Here is a 20,174-nt window from a genome sequence, read left to right as displayed (position 1 = left end):
AAACCAACTTGAATATTCACTTTTTTTCTTTCTTTTTTTTGGGAGGTAGGGGTAGGGCCCCACATTAACTCTTGAAATGGGCCCCCAGATGCTTAAGGCCGCCTATGGTATCACAAGCCGAGGAGGAAGCCAAGTCAGATAAATCCGAGTATGACGAGATTAAGAGTGAGGCTGCCATAGAGAACGTGGACATGACAGGAGGGGAAGATGATGGTGGTCGTGGTGACGCTGAGTTTATTGAGGAAATTTTACCTGACGAGATTGAACCTGATGACACTGAACCTAGTGAACTGGACCGTGTCAAGGAGCCTCGAATTGTCATACCAGAAGTGAACGAACAGCATGACATTGGACTTCTGAAGTTCGACAAGGATATTGGAAAAGCAATTCTGCCTGACGCATTGAGAACAGAAATAGTAGAGCTGGGTTTGAAGTATTTCCAGAACAGTGGGAGGCCTTTCTTACCAACAAATAACTGTTCAACAAACAAAACTTGGTTCAAGAGGAAATTGGGAAATGGTCGTGGTGAGGAAGTGACTCGCTCATGGCTGGTCTATTCCCCTTCTAAAAAGTCTGCATTTTGTATCTGTTGTCTTCTCTATTCCCGGTCAGACCATCGATCCTCATTGGAGCAGGAAAGCACCTGAAAGGATTAGTATTCATGAAAATGCCAAGAATCGTTGGGAATGCTTCACACAGTGGAAAGAAATGGAAAGAAATTTAGCTGGAAACAGAGGAGTTATTGATGTGGTATTTCAGTCACAGATTGAGAAGGAAAAGCAGAAGTGACGTGATATCTTGACGAGAATCCTTCACTGCATAAAATTCCTTGCGACTCAGAACCTGGCTTTGCGAGGACACAGGGAGTCACTTCAGCTAGACGATGACTCCAATGTGGGAAACTTCCTTGGCTTACTGAAACTACTGGCCATCTTTGACCCTGTCATAAAAGAACACCTTTCATTTGGAAAGTCATCCTGGATCCATGTCTTATCTTTCACTGGGTATCCAGAATGAATTCATCCACATGATGGCATCCACTGTTTGCCAGAGTTTATTGAGAAGCATTCGTAAAACCAAGTACTATGGTCTCATGTTCGACTCGACTCCTGATCAGGCACACCGTGAGCAGATGTCAGAAGTAGTGAGGTATTTGGAAGTTGATTTTGAGAGGAAAACAGTCCGTGTTAGAGAGTCCTTCCTTGGTTTTATCCAGATAAGCCAGAAGGATGCTGAGAGCTTGGTTGAAGACATCTTGAAACAGCTAGAGAAGGATGAAATGGAGCTACAAGGTTGTCGGTCACAGTGCTATGACAATGCTGCTGTGATGGCTGGACACAGAAGTGGTGTTCATCAAAGAATAAGTGAGAAAAACAACCTGGCAGTGTTTGTGAATTGCGACAGTCACTCACTCAACTTGGTGGGTGTACATGCAGCCAAGCAGGCTACAATGATGGTCACGTTTTTTGGAACCATCGATGCTCTCTACATGTTTTTCTTTCGTTCAACACAGCGCTGGGAAAAACTCAAAAACACCGGGCCTGTGGTTGTTAGGTCGGAGTCCGAAACCAGGTGAAGTGCAAGGACAGAAGCAGTGAAGCCCGTCAGCAAGTACCTTGAGGAGATACTTCAAGTTCTCCAGGACATGATAGACAATGAAAACCAGACCAGCGAATCAAGAAGTGACGCAAGGCAGCTGTACAATTGCATGTTGAGTTACGAATTTCTGACTTTGCTAGGATTTTGGAACAAAGTACTCATTCACATTGACTGTATTCAAAAGAGGCTGCAGGATCCTAGCATGAACTTCCATGATGCTGCCCTGGATTTGAAAGCCCTCCGAGATCATTTTTATGATGAAAGAGAAGTGTTGGTCAGTGAGTCACTCGAAGGAGGAGTCGGTCTCTGTCAAGAATGGAATATTGAAGTTGAGAGACGTTAGAGACGAAATAAACGAATGGCTGATGAGAACTCGAGAGATGCTGGGTTAACAGCTAAGGAGGAAATGGAAAGAGTCATGAAGGGAACACTCAACTGTCTTCACAGAGAAATGGATGAAAGGTTCGCTTGTTTGCACAACACTGACGCCAAGTTTGGGTTCCTTCTCGATGTCGAGGGACTGTGTTACGGCGCCGACAGTGACGACCTAAAGAAGAGGTGTGAAAATTTGGGCGAATTGTACAGCTCTGATGTTGATGGACGGCAGCTATATGAAGAAATTTTGGATTGCAGAATGTTGCTATCAAGGGGGATCAACATGAAAATATCAAGACCTGAAGAGCTTCTTGAATTTATTGTTCAGTGTGGAGATGAGAGCATCTTCCCCAATCTTCGCATTGCTATTCAGATAATGCTAACCATCGCAGTTTCCATCACCAGCTGTGAGATCATTCAGCAAGTTAAAACTAATACTTTCATATTTGAGAGCCTCGATGGGTCAAGGCAGACTCTGTGATCTTGCTCTGCTGAGTGTAGAAAGAGAAGAAACTGAAAAAACTGACTTTGATCACATCATAGACCAATTTGCATCAGTGAAAGCAGAGAAGGTCCAGTTATAATTTTCATACAGTGCCATAATTAGTTAATTAAAAGATTAACAAGCTTGACTTCTATTTTTGAGCTGATATTACAGTAAAGTTATCTAAAAGATGGGTGTCAGATGTTTGGACAGGGCACAATTTCAGTGCTTGCTGTAGGTGCTATTTTCCGTAGATACGCCCCTGGTGAATGGGCAGAAACTGTAAGTGGACGAATGTCTGCAGATCAGTCGCCTGTATCCCTCTCCCTCCCACACACACCCCCTCACCTTGGGGATGGGGGTGCCTTCTTGGTTGGGGCGGAAGATGGCGCGGTTGCAGAGGGTGGCCACACGTGACAGTGCTCTCCACGTTTCCGAAGTCTGGTCAAAGCTCTGACCTGCGGGATAACAACTCCGTAAGAGAGAGTACACAGTCCCCAGGGACCCTCTCGAACACCCGCTCCCACAGAGCTCCCTCCTCACTGCCCCTCCCACAGTGTTCCCTCCTCACCATCCCCTCCCACAGTGCACGCTCCTCACTGCCCTTCCCACAGCACCCCTTCCTCACCACCCCCCCACAACACTCCCTCCTCACCACCCCTCCTACAGTCCTCCCTCCTCACCATCCCCTCCCACAGCGTTCCCTCCTCACCACCCCTCCTACAGTGTTCCCTCCTCACTGCCCCTCCCACAGTGTTCCCTCCTCACTGCCCTTCCTACAGCACCCCTTCCTCACCACCCCCCCACAACACTCCCTCCTCACCACCCCTCCTACAGTCCTCCCTCCTCACCACCCCACCCACAGTGTTCCCTCCTCACCACCCCTCCTACAGTGTTCCCTCCTCACTGCCCCTCCCACATCGGTCCCTCCCTCCTCACCTGATTGGTCCTCTGTGGTGTCAGCAGAGTGGATGTAATTGTCAAACCACAGATGAGACACTGTCATCCGGTTCTGTGTCAGAGTCCCTGTCTTGTCTGAGCAGATTACAGAGGTTGATCCCAGTGTCTCTACTGCCTCCAGGTTCTTCACCACACAGTTCTTACGGGCTAATCGCTTGGCAGTCAGCGAAAGGCAGACCTGTGGAAAGGTCCATCACACAATCCCAGGGTCAGACATAGAGCGAAGCTCCCTCCACACTGTCCCATCACACACTCCCGGGGTCAGACATAGAGCGAAGCTCCCTCCACACCGTCCCATCACACACTCCCAGGGTCAGACACAGAGTGAAGCTCCCTCCACACCGTCCCATCACACACTCCCGGGGTCAGACACAGGGTGAATCTCCCTCCACACTGTCCCATCACACACTCCCGGGGTCAGACATAGAGCGAAGCTCCCTCCACACTGTCCCATCACACACTCCCGGGGTCAGACATAGAGCGAAGCTCCCTCCACACCGTCCCATCACACACTCCCAGGGTCAGACACAGAGTGAAGCTCCCTCCACACCGTCCCATCACACACTCCCGGGGTCAGACACAGGGTGAATCTCCCTCCACACTGTCCCATCACACACTCCCGGGGTCAGACATAGAGCGAAGCTCCCTCCACACTGTCCCATCACACACTCCCGGGGTCAGACACAGAGTGAATCTCCCTCCACACTGACCCATCGCACAGTCCCGGGGTCAGACACAGAGTGAAGCTCCCTCCACACTGTCCCAACGCACAATCCCAGGGTCAAACACAGACTGAAATTCTCTCCACACCATCCCATCACACACCCCCAGGGTCAGACATAACGTCCCATCATGCACTCCTGAGGTCAGACACAGCGTGAAGCACCCTCTACACTGTCCCATCACACACCCCCCGGGGTCAGACACACTGTCCCATCACACACTCCCGGGGTCAGACACAGAGTGAAGCTCCCTCCACACTGTCCCATCCACACTCCCGGGGTCAGACACAGAGTGAAGCTCCCTCCACACTGTCCCATCACACACTCCCGGGGTCAGACACAGAGTGAATCTCCCTCCACACTGACCCATCGCACAGTCCCGAGGTCAGACACAGAGTGAATCTCCCTCCACACCGTCCCATCACACACTCTCAGGGTCAGACACAGAGTGAAACTCCCTCCACACTGTCCCATCACACACTCTCAGGGTCAGACACAGAGTGAAGCTCCCTCCACACCATCCCATCACACACTCCCGGGGTCAGACACAGAGTGAAGCTCCCTCCACACTGTCCCATCACACACTCCCGGGGTCAGACACAGAGTGAAGCTCCCTCCACACTGTCCCATCACACACTCCTGGGGTCAGACACAGAGTGAAGTTCCCTCTACACCGTCCCATCACACACTCCCGGGGTCAGACACAGAGTGAAGCTCCCTCCACACCGTCCCATCACACACTCCCGGGGTCAGACACAGAGTGAAGCTCCCTCTACACTGTCCCATCACACACTCCCAGGGTCAGACACAGAGTGAAGCTCCCTCCACACTGTCCCATCACATATTGCCGTGACCTGGTCAGGTCAATAGCAGCACCAGGTCTCACCGTGACGGTTGCCAGGAGACCCTCAGGGACATAGGCCACCACAATGGCCATGAAGAAGATCATGGCCTCCAGGAACTCGTAGCCGATGACCATGGCAACGCAGAAGAATGTGCCTCCGAAGAAAATGGCCAGGCCAGCGATGATGTCAACAAAGTGCTCGATCTCGATGGCGATGGGTGTCTTCTCATTGCCAACGCCCGAGGCCAGACTGGCAATGCGGCCAATGATGGTGCGGTCCCCTGTGTTAATGACGATGCCCGTGCCGACTCCTGAGAGAGCACGGAGGAGAGGTTAGAGGGGGAGGGAGGAGAGATGGAACTGAAGGGGAGAGGCAGGCGGGGATGGAGGGAGGGGAATGGAGAGAGGACAAGGGCATGAGGGTGGGGGGAGCACGTTTCAAGCAGGAAGCGGGGAGGGGAGCTTGATGAGGGGATAGCAGGACGGAGTTGAGGAAACATGTGCGGAGGGGGAGGGCGAGGTGGTGAGGGAAGGACGGAGGGTATAGAGGGAGAAGGAGTGATGGAAAGATTGAGGAAGGAGAGTGGAGGGGAGAGTGGGACAGACGGAGTGCAGTAGTGATGGAGAGAAAAAGGGTCATGGAACCCTTGGGGAGGGAGATGGGAGGATGGAGGAGGGAGAGGTAGGTGGGTTGGGGTGGCTCTACCTTCCAGACAGGTGGTGGAGAAGAAGGCGATGTTTTTGGTCTCCAGTGGGTTACTGTGGGTGCATTCTGGTCCCTTGGTCACCGGCTCCGACTCCCCAGTCAGCGAGGAGTTGTCCACCTGTGGATGGAAGGGACCGCAAGGAGATGCCACCGTTATCCCAGGACTCCCAACTCCTGAACCCTGACCCCAGTCTGGACACTGACCTCCGACTCCCAGTCTCCAAGTTCTGGTCCCCAAGCTGCCAATCTTTCGGCCCTAACCCCACCCCGACCCCTGACATTTGGTCGCCAGTCCTAGAACTCTGACCCTGACCCTCTGAACCCTGACCTTCAATATCTCCCCAGCTTCCAAATCCTACCGCCAATCTCCAACTCCCATACACTGGGCTCTAACCCAACCAAAGCCTGAACTCTGAACCCTACCCTTGAACACTGACCAACCTTCAAACCCTGATTCCCCAACCCCTGACCTTTGATACCCAGCCTACAAAGTCTGACACCAGCCACCTTCCTCGAGGCCTAATCTCCGACCCCTAACATCCAAATCTTAGTCCCAAACTCTTAAACCCTCTTCCCTCCAAGCCCTGACCTCTGAACCTTGACCTACCAAGCATGAACTCTGACCCCCAACCTCCAAGCCTTAAACTTTGAACGTAAACTAAACCACTGCCTCTGGATCTCTGACCCGCTCTCCCCCAAAGACCCAAACCCTAACCTCCCAACTACACACACTGATCCCAAACTTCCCTCACAATCTGACCCCACCCCCATTAAACCATGAAACTAAACTCCCAACCCTTGGGCCTTTCCCCAGGCATTGACCTACCACGCCTGATCACTGACCACACCCCACAACCCTGACCTTGGACCCCCAAACAATCTCCAAACCACAACCCCTGACACCAACCCCTCGTTCTCCACCCCCTCCTAGGCCCTTGCCGATCACCGCCAGCCTGGCACTCACCGGCCCTCAATAGAACGTCCCAACCAGGCATGCCATCCCCCTCCTCGCCCCACCCACCTTGCAGCCCATGGCGGTGATGACCCTGATGTCGGCAGGAACCCGGTCGCCCCCCTTGATCTCCACGAGGTCTCCCACCACGAGCAGGTTGGCGTTCACCTGGAACTTCTCCCCATTCCGAATCACTGTCGCTTGCTGAGGGGTGGAGAAGACACAGGTGAGGATCAGTTCACCCTGGCCGGCTCATGTCCCTCCCCCAGCCCCGAGAACTGTAACCGGGGAACAGGGGTCCAGTGGCACCTGCAGCCTGGGGGGGGGGGGGTCAGCTGATGGTAATGGGGCAGAGGCAGAGAGCTGTTCCTCAGTGGGAGGGAGGGAGAGAGGGGGAAAGAGGGAGATGGTGTGTGTGAGTGTGTGTGTGTGTGTCTTTCCCCCAATGGGGGGGGGAGAGGGAGATTATAAGTGAGTGTGTGCGTGTCTCCCCCTCAGTGAGGGTCAGTGTGTCTCTGACATTATTGGTGCAGAGGTGGTGTCCAGGTATTGTTTGAGGCCCTGCAGGAGAGGGAGATGGAGAGAGGGGACAGAAGGCACGGAGGGACAGAGGGGGCACGGTGGAGAGGGGCAGGGGGAGCGTGCAGCCCAGAGCGACGGGCAATCGTCTCCTTGTCCGGTGATCTCTGCTCTTCCCACACCTGGGGCACGAGGTTCTTGAAGCTGGCGATGATGTTGGTGCTCTTGAACTCCTGGTAGTAACCAAAGCAGCCGGTCACCACCACCACCGCAATGAGGGTCACGGCCAGGTACAGCTGTCACAGAGGAGGGCAGATTCCGTCAGCATTGCCACTCGCCCTCCCCTCCTGTGTCACCATCACCCATCCCCTCCCTCCTACCCAACTCCAGCCCTCTGTCCTTCCTCACTCATCCCAAGCTCACCTGTCCCGCACCTGCTTGGGCTTCCCTCACTTCTCACCAAGCCTCTTTATTGGTTCAGGAAGTTCAGCTTGTCACCCAACGCCTTAATAACTTCTACAGGCGTGCTGTTGAAAGTGTCCTGACCAGTTGCATCACAGTCTGATGTGACAATTCAAACGTACAGGAATGCCAGGAGCTGCAGAGAGCTGTGCACTCTGCCCAAGATCAGGGGCACATCCCTCCCCACCATCCGTAGCACCGACGGGAGACACGGCTCGAGGGGGGAGCACTCATCATCAAAAACCAGGCTCACAGCTCCCATCGGGCAGGAGGTACAGAAGCCTGAAGTCCCACACCGCCGGGTTCAGGAACAACTACTTCCCTTCAACCATTTGGTACTTGAACCAATCAGCACAACCCTAATCACTGCCTCAGTGTAGCAACACTCGACCACTTTGCACTACAATGGACTTTGATTCTTGTTCTAATTGTGACTTCTCTTGTAAAAATGGTGCATAATTAATGTTTAATTCATGTGACAGCAAGAAATTACAGAGTTGTGGTCACAGCTCAGCACATTACAGAAACCAGCCTCCCCTCCACAGACTCTGTCTGCACTCCTTCCTGTCTCAGTAAAGCAGCCAGCATAATCAGAGTCCCTACCCAGCCTGGCCATTCTCTCCTCTCTGCCCCCACCCATCAGGCAGAACATTCAGGCTCAAGGACAGCTGTTATCAGAGTATGGAACGGTCTCCCGGTACGACGAGATGGACTGCTGACCTCGGCCTGCCTCGTTGTGACCATTCCCCTTACTGTCTGCCTGCACTGCACTTTCTCTGTAGCTGCTCCACTTTACCCTGCACTCCGATGTTGTTTTACCTAGTTCTGCCTCAATGCACAGTGTAATCATCTGACCTGTATGAACAGGGCGCAAACACAAGATTTTCACTGTCTCTGTACATGTAACAGGAATAAACCAGTGCAACACAATTCAATTTGATTTAACTTGTGGATGTTGGGTATCAATGCTGCTGCAAATTCTTCACTCCACCAGTGCACACACAGGACTTGTGTGTCTGGCAATAAACTCCATTTGCACTTTGTGGTTGAGCCTCACCCTTTCTCTCAGTGCCCAAACCTCACTTTTCCTCTACCTCCTTCCTGCACATTTCCTTCCCTCAGTCCCTCCTTCACCTCCTCCCACAGCTGCCCTCACTCCCCTTCTCCCTGCTTCACATTCTCTCTATCAACCCCTCCCTCACCCCTTCACTCCCTCCCTCTCTCTGTCCTTCACCTTCATACCTCCCTTCTTCCCTCTCTCACTTTCCCTCCCTTCTTCAACATTCTTTCCCTCTCAACTTGCTCCCTACCTCCCTTGCTTACTTTCCCTCTCCCGCCCTCTCTCCCACTTCTCCTTCCTTCCTCCATCACCTTCACTTCCTCCCTCCGTCCCTCCATTCCTTCTCCCCCGATCATTCCCTCACTGCCCCTCTCTCTCCCTTCTCCCCCCGCCCCCCGCCACACTCGCCCGCTCACATCATCGTATCCGGCGAGGTCGCCCCTGGCCGCCTCGATGCCGAAGGCGATGAAGCAGATGACAGAGGCGACCCACATCAGGCACTGGAGGCCGCCGGCCAGCTGCCGGGCAAACTTCACGTACTCCGGGGTGCCCTTGGGTGGCTTCAGTTCGTTCAGCCCATCGCGCAACAGCACCTCCTCCGCCTTGGCGTTGCTCAGCCCCTGGGGGAGGAACAAACCGGTCAGCCGCTCGTCCTGTCTTCCAGCAGATGATCTGCCCCCAGATCCCTTCACCACCAGTGACCCGCCCCCCGCACCTGCAGGGTCAAGGTCACAGCTCCCTGAAAGTAGCTGTTAGGGATCATTCCGGGGTTATGACATCACAGATAGGAAATTTATGGATTAACTAAATAAGATCCCGTTTTACAGAAATAAAAATGGAATAAAAGGCCCACGATCAAGCATACTTTCTTCAGCCAATGATTGGTGTGTCAAGGCTGACTTGGACGGGAAAGGCAGTTTCCCGGAGCAAATAGCTTTCACCACATTGCGTCCAGATATAATCGTATGGTCTGACACCAGTAGAGAAGTGGTTATTGGTGAACTCACAGTCCCCTGGGAAGACCACATCGATGAAGCCCATGAGCGCAAGTTAACCAAGTATGCAGAGTTGAGATCAGAGTGCAGAGACAGAGGGTGGAAGGTCTCATGCTATCCACTTGAAGTAGGCTGCCGTGGGTTTATTGTGTTCACTTTCCAGAAGTGGCTGCGTGACCTTGGCTTCACTAGAAGAGAGATCAAGTCAACCAGCAGGGCTGTAGCTGAGGCAGCAGAGAAAGGATCAGCATGGGTGTGGACCAAGTATGTCCGGAGGGGCAGATAGTCAGACAGTGTATACATATCTTGCAAACCCTTCAGTAGTTGCATAGACACCTGAAGAGCAGACTATCTGTTGGATGGAAGTGACTGATAGAGGCAGCTGCCAAGTTTTTAAGCTCACCAGTGGGAGGTGGTGCTTTAGACTCCTCGAGGGAGTCTTGATCATAAGCGGGCCGAAACTCCTGAAGGCAGGTGGCAGATCAACTGATGATCCCACTGGTGATAGCACAGGACAGTTAACATCTTAGTCCACGTGTATTTTCAATTCTTTAACTTCCAGCTCAGAAACACAGCAGAAGCTGAGATGTCGAGTAACAGACGCAAAATGCTGAAGGTCAGGCAGATCTATGGAGGGGAATAAAGAGTCGACGTTTCAGGCCGAGACCCTTCATCAGGAACGGCAAGAGAGAGGGAAGAAGGTGGAGAAAGGGGAAAGAGCACAAGTTGGCAAGTGATAGGTGAGACCAGCTGAAGGGGGAGGGTGAGTGGATGGGAGGGGGGGAGTGAAGTAAAGAAGCTGGGAGGTGAGAGGTGGAAAAGGTTAAGGGCTGAAGAAGGAATCTGATAGGAGAGGACAGCGGACCGTAGGAGAAAGGGATGGAGAAGGGGAGTCAGAGGGAGGTGCTGGGCAGGTGAGGAGAACGGAAGGTGGGGGGGAGAACGGGAACCGGAATGGGGAATGGAAAAAGAGAGAAGGAGAAGAAATTACCAGAGGTTAGAGAAATCAAAGCTCGTGCAATCATGTTGGAGGCTTTTACAGTGGTGCAGCCCAACCATTGGTATGAGCAGGAAATCATTTCATTTATTTAATTTTTTACGTAGCCTGAAAACTGAGTGGAACTTCAAATTTTCCTAATGAAGGGTCTCGGCCTGAAACGTCAACTGCACCTCTTCCTAGAGATGCTGCCTGGCCTGCTGCGTTCACCAGCAACTTTTATGTGTGTTGCTGGCACTTCAAATGTTTTTTTTGTCATATGCATAATCTGAATATTTAGAATGAAAATTGAAAAATCACACACCTTTCATTTTATTTATTTAATTGAAGGGTATAATGAAATACAGTACAAAAGGGAATATCTTTCATGTTTCATAAACTTTATCTAGCTGCATCCCATTCCAGCTGCATGGCAATAAAGGCTATGTGCACGGGAGCATTTCAGTTACTGTGCAGCCATGCACTCGCACAGCTTAGAGGGAACAGTGGAGCCTACCTGGTGTTGCTCCTCCAAACTGAGTTTGGCCTCATTGTGGCAGCAGAGGTGGTCATGGACAGATATTTCGGAATGGGAGTGGGAAGTTGGATTGAAATGGGTCTGCCTGTTGTGGTGGACGGAGTGAAGGTGCTTGAGGGAGTGGATCCGCGATCTACATCGGGTCTCACCGGTGCGGGGGAGGCTGCAGACATGGTAGATGATTCCGACAAACCAGCAGGTGAAGTGTCACCTCACCTGGAAGGAATGTTAGGAGCCCTGAATGGTGGTGAGGGCGGAGGTGAAAGGGCAGGTGTAGCACTTGTCCCGATCAGTGGGGATGGGGAAAAATAAGGGAGCCACAATCCCTATGGAATGGGGAGAGTTGGTCAGTGGGGGGGTTGAGGTGGGGAGGAAAACCTGAAGACCTGGTCTCACCTATCACCTGCCAGCTTGCACTCTTGTCCCTCTCCCCACCTTCTTATTCTGACTTGTTCTCCCTTTACAGTCCTGATGAAGGGTCTCAGTCGGAAATGCGCAGTGCAGGACAGATCTGTGTGGCCAAATAACCTTCTGGTTAGTTGTACACTAACACTGTAACAACAGGGGTGTGTTTTGGGTCTCTGGAGCTACTTTTGGAACAGAACCGGTATTGAATATCCAAAGGAGTTCTGCCATTTGGTATGTGCTACCATTGTAAGTAAGCAATTTTGTACATGTACATGACTACATCACAATGCTAAAGTAGGTGATGATAGCAATTGAACCTGTGGTTCACTGCTCATTGTTATCTGTCTGTTAAACAAGTATAAAGCATCGTGTCAGGAGAGTGAGATTCTCCTGGAATCGCTCCCTCCTGGAGGTTAACTGTGTGAATAAAGACTTTTATATTTCCCAGTTACAGCTTCAGTGTGGCTCAGTTTTAGTCAGTCAGAACACAGGATTGACAGGGTGGGAAAGGTGTATGGCCGCTTTGTCAATTAGTTGAGGCACCGGGTTCAAAAGTCAGGCTATTAAATTGCAACTTTATAAAACTCTAGTTGGGCTGCATCTGGAGTATTGAGTGCAGTTCTGATAGCCCCAATATAGGAGGGGTGTGGAGGCTTTGGAGAGGGTACAGAAGAGGTTCACCAGGATGCTGCCTGGATTAGAGGGCCTGAGCTGTAAGGAGAGAGGTTGGACAAACTTGCTCCCCCCCGCTCCCCCGAGCGATGGAGACTGAGGGGAGATCAGATAGAGGTCTATAAGATTGAGGGTCATTTTCCCCCAGAGCTGAAATGCCTAATCCAAGAAGGGAAGCATTTAACAAGAAGAGGGGGAGAAAGCTGAGGGATCCTTGTCCCCCATTGAGGGTCAGTCTGTAAGTCAGAGACCGAGAGAAGGTGAGAGTCCCATCTCTCAGTGCCACTTCATTTGTATGCCTGGTACCCAACAAGCCCCCCACCCTCTCTGCCTCCTGCAGAGCTGATACAACCCCCCTGCACCCTCTCCCTCGGCAGGAGCTCACTCACCCGCTCGACACTGGTGTCGTACTTCTCCTCCAGCTCCTCGATACTGATCTCGTGGTCATCCTGGAGGGAGGAGGCACTCGTGAGTGAGGGAGGGGGAGTGAGGAGAGGGAAATGGGCATGATGGGAGGGGATGTGGGTGAAGGAGGGAGAGAGAAAGAGGGAGGGAAGGAAAGTTTGTGAAGGATGAAGGTAGTGAGAGGGGAGGAATGAGGGAATGAGGGAAGGAGGGAAGTAGGGAAGGATGCAAGGGCAGTGTTGGGGAATGCAGCAGGGATTGAGAGAAAGAATGAGGAAGGTGGGATGCATGAGGAAAGGAGGGAGTGAACAACCAATTAAAAGTTTCAGAAAGGGAAGATAAGAGAGAGCAGAGTGAGTAAGGGATGGAGGAGGAGGGAAGGAGGAATAAGGGAAGAGTGAATAAGAGAAGGCAGGAGGGAGTGAGGGTGTGAGGGAAGATATGAGGTAGACGGTGAGATAAGGGTCAGGTCTCAAGTTGGAGGAACACAGGTGAGGAGGTGGAGGGTTTTCATGGTGGTGGTGCTGTGTGGGATGGAGAAGCCATGAGGTTAGGAATTATTGAGGCTTGGAGGTATCACCATGAGGTCAGAGACTGTGGCAGGATCAGGGGTCATAGTGGGACTGGAGTTGACCAGTGTGAAGAGTCAGGAGTCATGTGAGGGTCAGGTATCGTGGAGGAGTTCAGGTCCATCATGATGTCAGGAATCATGAGGTGGTAAATCTTCATGTTGAGATCATGAGGTCAGTCCTCACTGGAGATGACACAGACAATCTTCAGTTCAGGGTGGCAAGCTCAGTGGTGATGCCTGAGGTCAAAGGTCAGAGGTGAACCCCAGCATATCCACGAACTATCATGGGCTTATGCGGAGGTCAGAGGTCATGAGGTGCCTGGGACTCAGCTGACGTCAGGGGCTAGAGGTCATGGTGAGGTGACAGTGGGATCAGGGGTCAGACTTACAATATCCATCTCCTTCTTCATTCCTTCCAACCGTTCCTTCTTCTTCATCTTCTTTTTCTTCTCATTGCCTCCCGGGCCCCCCTTCCCCTGCATCTGGTACATCTCCATCTTCTCCTGTAGGAACATGGGAGTATACACACGTGTGAACACCAGGGCAACACTCTGCCCTTTGACCTCCAACACCATCCAATGCCTCTTCCGGCACACAGTGCAGCACCCCCTCCTCACCGCCCCTCCCACAGTGCTCCCTCCTCACCCCCTCCCACAGTGTTCCCTCCTCACCCCCTCCCACAGTGTTCCCTCCGCTCCGCCCCTCCCACAGTGTTCCCTCCTCACTGCCCCCCCACAGTGTTCCCTCGTCACCCCCTCCTTCCGCAGAAGGAAACATTCAGAGAAAGACGTTGTTTGCATCAACGACCAACACAATCGGAGGATGTGTTGGGGGCAGCCCACAAATGCCGGCACACTTCCGGTGTCAGCATAGCACGCCCCACAACTTACTAACCCTAACCCGTACGTCTTTGGACTCTGGGAGGAAACCAGAGCACCCGGAAGAAACCCATACGGTCACAGGGAGGATGCACAAACTACAGCAGCTGTTAAACCCCGAGCACTGGCGCTGTTGGCTCACACTATCGGTGAACGCGTTGCACTGTGGCGCTGTGCCAAAGCAACGGCAGGTATGAAACTCCGATCACTGGTGGTGTCGCGCTGTGCCAAAGAGTCCGCTGTTCACTGCCACACTGTCCTTTATCTTCCAAGCAAACATCTCTGAAGACAAGTCCATCAGGCAGTGATCAGTGCGGAACGTCCTGCGGGACAAGGGCTCGGTGGAGACCGTGCGTTGGTCCCCTGAGCAAACAGTCAGATCACCGGATCTCACCAACAATCCCCTCAAATGATTACCCCGGGAGCTACGTTAGCGCCAATGTATGGTTCAAACTACTGTCCTGGATTGTTCAAATGACATGAAGGATGCGAAAAGTTTAGCACTGTGTTTATCTTCACACACCTGTATTTTATTAAGAATAAAGTTTAAATGAAGTCCCACAAAGCCAGGTAGCTAATTGAGGTTTTAACCCAGATCGGGACTTACAGCGTGAACAGTAGGACATTATGGATAGTTGTAGAACAGAGACGCCGAGCGGTATAGAAAAGTAGCTCACTGAAAGTGGTGATACAGCTAAACAGGACGGAGAAGGCGGCGTTTGACACCCTGGCCTTCATCAGTCAGAGCACCGAATTCAGGAGTTGGGACGTTGTGTTACATCTGTACAAGACCGCACTTGCAGTACTGTGTACAGTTATGGTCTCCAATGAAGGATGTCATGAAGCCGGGGAAGGTGCAGGAAAGATTCACGAGGATGTTACTGGGACTGGCGGGATGGGGGGTGGGGGCGCTAGCCTTGAGTTATAAGGAGAGACTGGTCAGGCTGGGACAGTTTCCCTGGGCCGAAGTGTGGACTTTGGAAGGACACTGAAGCACCCGGAGGAAACGCACACGGGTCACGGGGAGAACGTACTAACCCCTTACAGACAGCAGTGGTACTGAACTCGAATTGCTGGCACAGTAAAGAATTATGCAAGCTACTATGCTACCATGAGGGCAAAGAGGGGCTCAACGGGAGCCCAGAGAGAGGTGAGTGCCTGGAACACAGTCCCGCAGAGCGCATCGCAAGCAAACTCAGTGACTGTGACTGTTAAGAGATTGCTGGGATTGATAGCACAAGCAAGTTGGGCTGAAGGGACTGTGGCCTGCCACCGACTAACATTTCAAATAGACAATAGGTGCAGGGGTAGGCCATTCGGCCTTTTGAGCCAGCACCGCCATTCACTGTGATCATGGCTGATCATCCACAATCAGTACCCTGTTCTTGACTTCCCCCCATATCCCTTCACTCCGCTGTCTTTAAGAGCTCTATCTAACTCTTTCTTGAAAGAATCCAGAGAATTGGCCTCCACTGCCTTCTGAGGCAGAGCATTCCACAGAACCACAACCCTCTGTGTGAAAAAGTTTTTCCTCAACTCCATTCTAAATAGTCTACCCTTTATTCTTAAACTGTGGCCTCTGGTTCTGGACTCCCCCATCAGCGGGAACATGTTTCCTGCCTCCAGCCTGTCCAATCCCTTAATAATCTTATATGTTTCAATCAGATCCCCTCTCATCCTTCTAAATTCCAGTGTATACAAGCCCAGTCGCTCCAATCTTTCTACATATAACAGTCCCGCCATCTCGGGAATTAACCTTGTGAACCTACGCTGCACTCCCTCAATAGCTAGAATGTCCTTCCTCAAATTTGGAGACCAAAACTGCTCACAATATTCCAGGTGTGGTCTCACCAGGGCCCTGTACAGCTGCAGAAGGACCTCTTTGCTCTTGTACTCAATTCCCCTTGTTATGAAGGCCAGCATGCCATTAGCTTTCTTCACTGCCTGTTGTACCTGCATGCTTACTTCCAGTGACTGATGTACAAGGACACCTAGATCTCGTTGTACTTCCCCTTTCCAATTGTTATCCTTCCCAGTTGTAGGGGTAGGGTGTGATCCGTACAGCACCCCCAAGATTGGGGATGGATCTCTTTCGCACATGCCCGAGGCCAAGATCAAACTCTGATCTTCGGAATAGATTTGCAAAGTAGCGCCCTGCCCACTGCGCCACTCCGGCTCTCATTGGACACTCCTGACTCCGACAATCTCAAACACCGTCTATCACAGGCCTGGTTCCGATCAGATATAAAACATAGAAGATAGAACAGTACAGGACGGGATCAGGGCTTTCGGCTGATGATGTCTGTGGGTTACACTGCCCCTCTCCCTTCCACTCGCTAACGCAATCCCTCTCTTCCTCTCTCCCCCTCTAACGCAGCGCCTGTCTCTCCCCCTCTCTAACACAGTCTGTCTCGCACCACCCGACCCTCCGACAGTTCCCTCTCTTACACGGTCTCTTTCCCCCCAACACAATCTCTCTTCCTCCCTCTTTTCCTACATTCCCTCTCCATCCCCCTCCAACCCAGCCTCTCGCTCCCCGACGTCTCCAACCCAGCCTCTCGCTCCTCCCCCTCGTCCCCAACCCAGCCTCTCACTCCTCCCCCACCCGTCTCCAACCCAGCCTCTCACTCCTCCCCCATCCGTCTCCAACCCAGCCTCTCACTCCTCCCCCCCGTCTTCAACCCAGCCTCTTACTCCTCCCTCCCGTCCCCAACCCAGCCTCTCACTCCTCCCCCTCGTCCCCAACCCAGCCTCTCACTCCTCCCCCTCGTCCCCAACCCAGCCTCTCACTCCTCCCCCACCCGTCTCCAACCCAGCCTCTCACTCCTCCCCCATCCGTCTCCAACCCAGCCTCTCACTCCTCCCCCCCCCGTCTCCAACCCAGCCTCTCACTCCTCCCCCCCGTCTTCAACCCAGCCTCTTACTCCTCCCTCCCGTCCCCAACCCAGCCTCTCGCTCCTCCCGTCTCCAACGCAGCCTCTCGCTCCCCCCGTCTCCAACGCAGCCTCTCGCTCCCCCCGTCTCCAACCCAGCCTCTCACTCCACCCCGCCCTCCCCGTCTCCAACCCAGCCTCTCGCTCCACTCCCCCCCCGTCTCCAACTCAGTCTCTCGCTCCACTCCCCCCCCGTCTCCAACTCAGTCTCTCGCTCCACCCCGCCCCCCCCGTCTCCCAGGAACCACGTCTGTGCCAAGCACAATGCCAAATAAAACTGGTCCCTTCAGCCGACACAGCACACATATCCTCCACTCCCTGCGTATTCCAACAGCCTCATAAACATCTCCATCGTATCTGCCTCCACCGCCACCCCTGACAGCGCATTCCAGGCACCGTCACTCTCCGTGTAAAAAGAACTTGTCCTGCACATCTCCGTCCCCTCTCACCCAGCACACCCTCTGGTATTAGACATTGTGATTCTGTCTACCCTCCCTATGCCTCTCATAAACCCCTCTCAGTTCTCTCTTCGCCCCCCTACCCCACCACTCCAGAGAAAACAACCCAAGTTTCTCCAACCTCTCGTTACAGCTCACGCCCTCTAATCCAGGCAGCCTCCTGGTGAACCTCTTCTGCACCCTCTCCAAAGCCTCCACACCCTTCCTGTAGTGGGGTGGCCACAGTACTCCAGATTTGACATTGCCGCTGTTTAACACAGATGCAACATGGACCTCCCGGCTTTTACATCCAGTGCGCATACATCCTTCTTTAGCGTCTGGACTACCTGTGTGACCACTTTCAGGGAGTGGTGCTCTTGGACCCCGAGATCCCCCTATACGTCAGTGCCCCTGAGGATCCTGCCATCAACTGTGCCATCTCTCCTCTCAGCCCTCGGCGTGGCTCTACCTCAAAGGGAGATGGTTAGCACAGACCAAACAGGCCGAAGGATCTGATTCCTCGCTGTTTGACTAAAGGGACAGAATGCAGGGTGGGGGGGGGGGGAAGGGTGGACAGTGAGATCTTCATCAGAACGGAATATCTCCTGGGCGAGTTTAAATTCGGAAAGATTTGACTGAGTCCAGAGCTGGTTAACCGTACACTTACCGATTTAACCATGGTTGCGCTGGTGGGATGGTGTGGTGTTTGGTTTCCTAGTACTGTAAATCCCTTTCCAACCGTTGCGGGGAACTTTCGCCAAGAACAACCCCGAGGCGCCGGCGGCTCCCTTTATCACCTCCCTTTCCACCCGCCCCCGAGGGGAGCACGCCGGAGGGGAGGGGTGTGTTGGCCGGTGCAGGAGCCAGTGTCACCCGGCCGTGACGAAGGTCTGATAGCGGCTTATCGGAACCTGTCCCGGCCCCTCCCCACGGACGCACGGCTCCGGGCAGCCCACCTTCACCGCTGAACAAGGTCAGCGCCTTAACTCCTTCACCGCCAGCGGAACTCCTGGAGTAGGTTACAGGCTGGGATCTAATCCAGGGGTTTGGGGGTTTATATGAAAACATAAGACATACGAGCAGAATTAGGCCATTCAGCCCATCGAATCTGCCCCACCATTCCATCTATCATGGCCTGACTTATTATCCCACTCAACCCCATTCTCCTGCCTTCTCCCCATTACCTTGAAGCCTTACTAATTAAGAACCTATTAACCTCCACTTTAAATACTGTATATCAAATGACTTGGTCTCTACAGCCATTTATAGTAATGAATTCCACAGATTCACCACCCTCTGGCTAAAGAAATTCCTCCTCATCTCTGTTCTCAATGGACGTTCCGCTATTCTGAATCTGTGCCCTCTGGTCCTAGACTCTTCCACTATATGAAACATCCTCTCCACATCCACTCTACCTAGGCCTTTCAATATTCAATAAATTTCAATGCGATTCCCCTCATTCTTCTCAACTCCGGCAAGTACAGACCCAGAGCCATCAAGTACTCCTCATACATTAACCCTTTCATTCCTGAATCATCCTCATGAACCTCTTCTGCACCCTCTCCAATGCAAGCACATCCTTTCTTCAGAGTCCAAAACTGCTCACAATGTTTCAAGTGTAGCCTGACCAGTGGCTTATTATTCCTCAGCGTTACATCCTTGCTTTTATATTTTGATCATCTTAAAATGAATGCTAACATTGCACTTGCCTTCTTTACCACTGACTCAACCTGCACGTAAACCTTTAGTGACACCCAAGTCCCTTTGCACCTCTGATTTCTGATTTTTTACCCAAGTAGGAAATAGTCTACGCCTTTAGTCCTTCTTCCAAAGTGCGTGACCATACACTTCCCTACAATATATTCCATTTACTACTTTGCCCATTCTCCTAATCTGTCCTTCTGTAGATTCCCTGCTTCCTCAACACTACCTAGCCCGCCACCTATCTTTGTATTGTCTACAAACTTGGCTTCAAAGCCATCAATTCCGTCATCCAAGTCATTGGCATATAACAGAAAAGGAGCAGTCCCAACACCAAACCCTGTGGAACACCATAAGTTACCGGAAGCAAACCAGTAAAGGCCCCTTTATTCCCAGAATGCTTCCTGCCAGTCAGAAAAACTTATATCTGTGCAAGTAATATATATATACATGTAATTCTATATGTGAGTATGGACTAACATCCCTGGGGGAGTTTGTAGGGGCCAGAGGGGTTTAGAGAGACAGGGATGGGATTAGGGGCCAGATGGCGTCATAAAGTTGTAGAGAAGTACAGGGCAGGATGGTGTCACAGGGAGGGGTTCAGGGTCTGAAGGGGATCACAGAGAGGAACAGGGGTGTATGGTCCAGAGGGGTCACAGAGAATGGGAGGGTTCTAGGGGCCAGACAGTGTCACAGAGACAGAGAGGGGTGGATGGTCTAGAGAGTTTGACGGTCAGGGACCTCCTTTGCTGACAGCCACAGAGGGGATCACAAAGAAGGGGAGGGTATGGTCTAGAGAGTTTGACGGTCAGGGACCTCCTTTGCTGACAGCCATGGTCCTGTGCCACAGAACTGGTGTCCCTGCCTCCTCCTGGAGGTCACTGCCTCTGGCACCAACCTCCCGGGCCCGTCACGTGCACCTCCGGCTGGCATGTTCCTGATAAGTGTTGCTGAGATACTGTTTGCTCTCTGCCTTA

At 52.4% G+C, this 20,174-nt stretch overlaps 1 protein-coding gene across 1 annotated transcript in view; it reads right to left on the bottom strand.

Annotated features, from left to right (window-relative positions):
• The window catches only part of LOC140201684 (potassium-transporting ATPase alpha chain 1-like), a 47,995-nt gene extending 29,600 nt beyond the window's left edge, over positions 1–18,395 (bottom strand). Inside the window, exons 1-10 of the mRNA XM_072266212.1 lie at positions 18,164–18,395; positions 13,638–13,751; positions 12,662–12,721; positions 9,100–9,303; positions 7,344–7,457; positions 6,712–6,846; positions 5,691–5,808; positions 5,027–5,295; positions 3,398–3,596; positions 2,807–2,916 (exon numbers count right to left, since the gene is read on the bottom strand). Of these exons, the coding sequence (XP_072122313.1) occupies positions 2,807–2,916; positions 3,398–3,596; positions 5,027–5,295; positions 5,691–5,808; positions 6,712–6,846; positions 7,344–7,457; positions 9,100–9,303; positions 12,662–12,721; positions 13,638–13,751; positions 18,164–18,175 (1,335 nt within the window). The 5' untranslated portion in view covers positions 18,176–18,395. The remainder of the gene's footprint in view (positions 1–2,806; positions 2,917–3,397; positions 3,597–5,026; positions 5,296–5,690; positions 5,809–6,711; positions 6,847–7,343; positions 7,458–9,099; positions 9,304–12,661; positions 12,722–13,637; positions 13,752–18,163) is intronic.
• Positions 18,396–20,174: the final 1,779 nt, after the last annotated feature.

This window comes from Mobula birostris, chromosome 8 (assembly GCF_030028105.1).
Source record: "Mobula birostris isolate sMobBir1 chromosome 8, sMobBir1.hap1, whole genome shotgun sequence".
Taxonomy (NCBI): Eukaryota; Metazoa; Chordata; class Chondrichthyes; order Myliobatiformes; family Myliobatidae; genus Mobula; species Mobula birostris.
Note: the sequence above shows the minus strand (reverse complement) of the source record. Positions and strands in the feature narration are given on the sequence as shown.